Source organism: Trachymyrmex septentrionalis, unplaced genomic scaffold (assembly GCF_001594115.1).
Source record: "Trachymyrmex septentrionalis isolate Tsep2-gDNA-1 unplaced genomic scaffold, Tsep1.0 scaffold44, whole genome shotgun sequence".
Lineage (NCBI taxonomy): Eukaryota > Metazoa > Arthropoda > Insecta > Hymenoptera > Formicidae > Trachymyrmex > Trachymyrmex septentrionalis.
The window spans coordinates 30,662-33,472 of NW_017305611.1; the positions used below are offsets into that span (position 1 = coordinate 30,662).

General features: G+C 31.7%; 1 protein-coding gene across 1 annotated transcript in view; it reads right to left on the reverse strand.

The window, feature by feature from the left end:
* LOC108751424 (spermine oxidase-like) overlaps positions 1-2,811 on the reverse strand; it is a 19,741-nt gene that overhangs the window by 5,435 nt on the left and 11,495 nt on the right. The window contains exon 9 of the mRNA XM_018491621.1: positions 243-418. Within this exon, the coding sequence (XP_018347123.1) occupies positions 243-418 (176 nt within the window). The remainder of the gene's footprint in view (positions 1-242; positions 419-2,811) is intronic.

The window sequence follows — 2,811 nt, forward strand, 5'->3', positions numbered from 1 at the left end:
CATCCATAATTGGAGCATGCGCAAAGCTTGGCTTGGCTTAGCGAGGTGATCGTTGCTGACATCTGGAATATATATATATATATATATATCTATTTTTTTATTTCTTATTATAAATTTTTCTATTATTATTTATTTATATTATTAGACTGTATGTGAAAGACCAGTCAAACTAATCAGATTGAATAAAAAATTAATTAACGTTAAATTTTTAAGAGATATCACATATACTCGTACGCATGTACCTTCGAGAAGAAGATAATCCATGAATCCCGCATTCTCCAAAGTTTTTGCCGCTGCCAATCCTGCAATTCCCGCGCCTACTATCACAACTCTCGTCTTTTCCATTTTTTTCGTATCAATCTCTATGCCCAACGCTTCATCGAAGTTGTCAATCAGTTGATCTAAGCGATTGTACGTTCTACGTCATCCGAAGAAATTAGTCTAATATATATTATTGTTAAATAATAAACAGCATACAACCACGACTAAGGATGTAAATAAGTTATATATCATTTGAAACAAATTCATAACAATAAGTAGACGTTTCGGTCAAGATTTGACCCTCTTCAGTACAATAAAAATGAATAATAAAATAACGTTAAACATTAAAACTAAATACGCAAGTCAACTGATAAATGTAGTGATAGCAAGTAACAAAAATTATTATTTCCTTACAATACAGTATCAATCGCAACAGATTAAAGTAACAGTTAATTGTTGTCGCGCTATATGAATAGAAAGAAATTACAAAAGTTTTTTTCCGTCATAACACAATTAAGAAATCTTCATTTAAAAACGACGAGCCCCACACGAAGAGACACACAAGTACCAATTTCTATTGTAAAAACAAAAATTTTTCAACAAGTAAATTAGATATCGTCGTATTATTGTAAAAAACAATCAGATTAAGAAATATGCTCCTGTTTAGATTCCACCCAGAGAATTATTTAAAAAAAATTTTTTTATTTTTTTGAAAAACCAACTGAACAAACTTACGTGTATCTTGGGGTGCAAAGACTCCTCTGTATGTATAACTGAACACTGTGACAATTTTAGTTAAAGAGTGAATTTGAACTGCAAATAACGACAAAAGCCAAAAAACGCTGGTCTATTAAGAAAAGGAAAAAGGAAGGGTAAGAAAAGGGAAAGGAAGGGGAAAGAGTTTTGAGTGGGGCAAGGAACTATTGTTCGAGGAGAGGGAGATAAAAATCTGGAAACCGTTCCATATCGCTTTGTTTATTTAAACCATTTTTTTGCATCTTAATATAAATCATCTCAGATATTAACCTTTTATAATGAGAGCGTTCCGAATCTAATATTTTAGCGTTATCTCAATCTATCACATGGTCTGTGTCCAATCTGTGATTTGAGATAACAGAGTGAGAATTAGCTGGTTTTTTAAAATCATTAATACGTTCCTTTAAACGCGTCTTTTATTTTCCTTTTCGTCTGACCGACGTACGAATAATCGCAATCCTTACAATTAATTTGGTATACCACGTTTGAAAGTTCATCTTTTTTTATTTTATCTTTCCTCGTTTTTACAAAAATGCAAAAATGCATGTTTTAGACGAAATGCACGATATACTCTCTGACAATAACACGTACAGATTGATTAATAAAGACCCTACTAATAAATTGACCACAGAAATACGATCTCTTTTAACATGCTAGAAATCGAAGGGCTTTATTGATCAATATGCATATAAAAAATTGTATATTTCGGATGGGGATCTACCAAGATCCTATGGACTGCCTAAAATACATAAGAAGGGCATCCCGCTAAGAATGATTGTCAGCTGCATCAACAGTCCTCTTTATAATTTAGCTGTTTTATTGAAAGAAATCATTGACAAAAGTCTTAATAACAAGAAAAATTTCGGTTACATTAAAAACAGCTTTGAATTGGTTAAGAAAATTAATGGTTTACCTTTGCGGGATGAGTATCGAATGGTTTCATTTGACATTTCGTTTATGTACTCCAACATTCCGAACGATTTAGCATTAAGGAGTGTTTTAGGCAGATGGGACTTGATGGAGAAGAATACTTCTATCCCTTTTCAAGAGTTTAAAAGAACCATCTCTATCATTTTGAATTCCACCTTTTTCAAGTTTAATGACTAATTTTACGAATAGATTTTTGGTTTGCCCATGGGATCGCCTCTATCGCCAATTTTGGCTGACTTGGTAATTCAAGACTTGGAGAATAATATTTTTAATACTCTCACCACGCACATATCTTTTTATTTTCGTTATGTTGATGATATCGTGCTTGCGGCTCCGATTAATCTTATTACCAACATTTTAGATTCCTTCAATTCGTACCACGAGCGCATAAAATTTACTGTGGATTATGGCGATGACAGGGGTATCAATTTTTTAGATGTAAAACTGTTGAGCGATAATGGTAGAATTATTTTCGACTTGTACAAAAGCCTACTAACTCTGGGAAATTTCTCAATTTCTTCTCCAATCACCCTACCATACACAAGAACGATGTTGTGATTGGGTTATTGGACAAAGTTCTATTTCTTTCCCATCCAAAATTCCATCACGTTAACATCAATTTTCTAATTAACACTCTCCATCGTAATGGATATCCTTTACAATTTTTATTTAAAACGATAAACAATAGAATAAAAACGTTATCAAGAAAAAAGAATTTTGATATCATTAATGAACATAATTTTAACACTAATACGGACATTTCTATTGAAAAGAAAAAATTTTTTACTATTCCTTACTAAAGAGAAATTCAATACAACTCTTAATAAATTTCAATTTGAATTGGTATACAAACCTATGAATAAC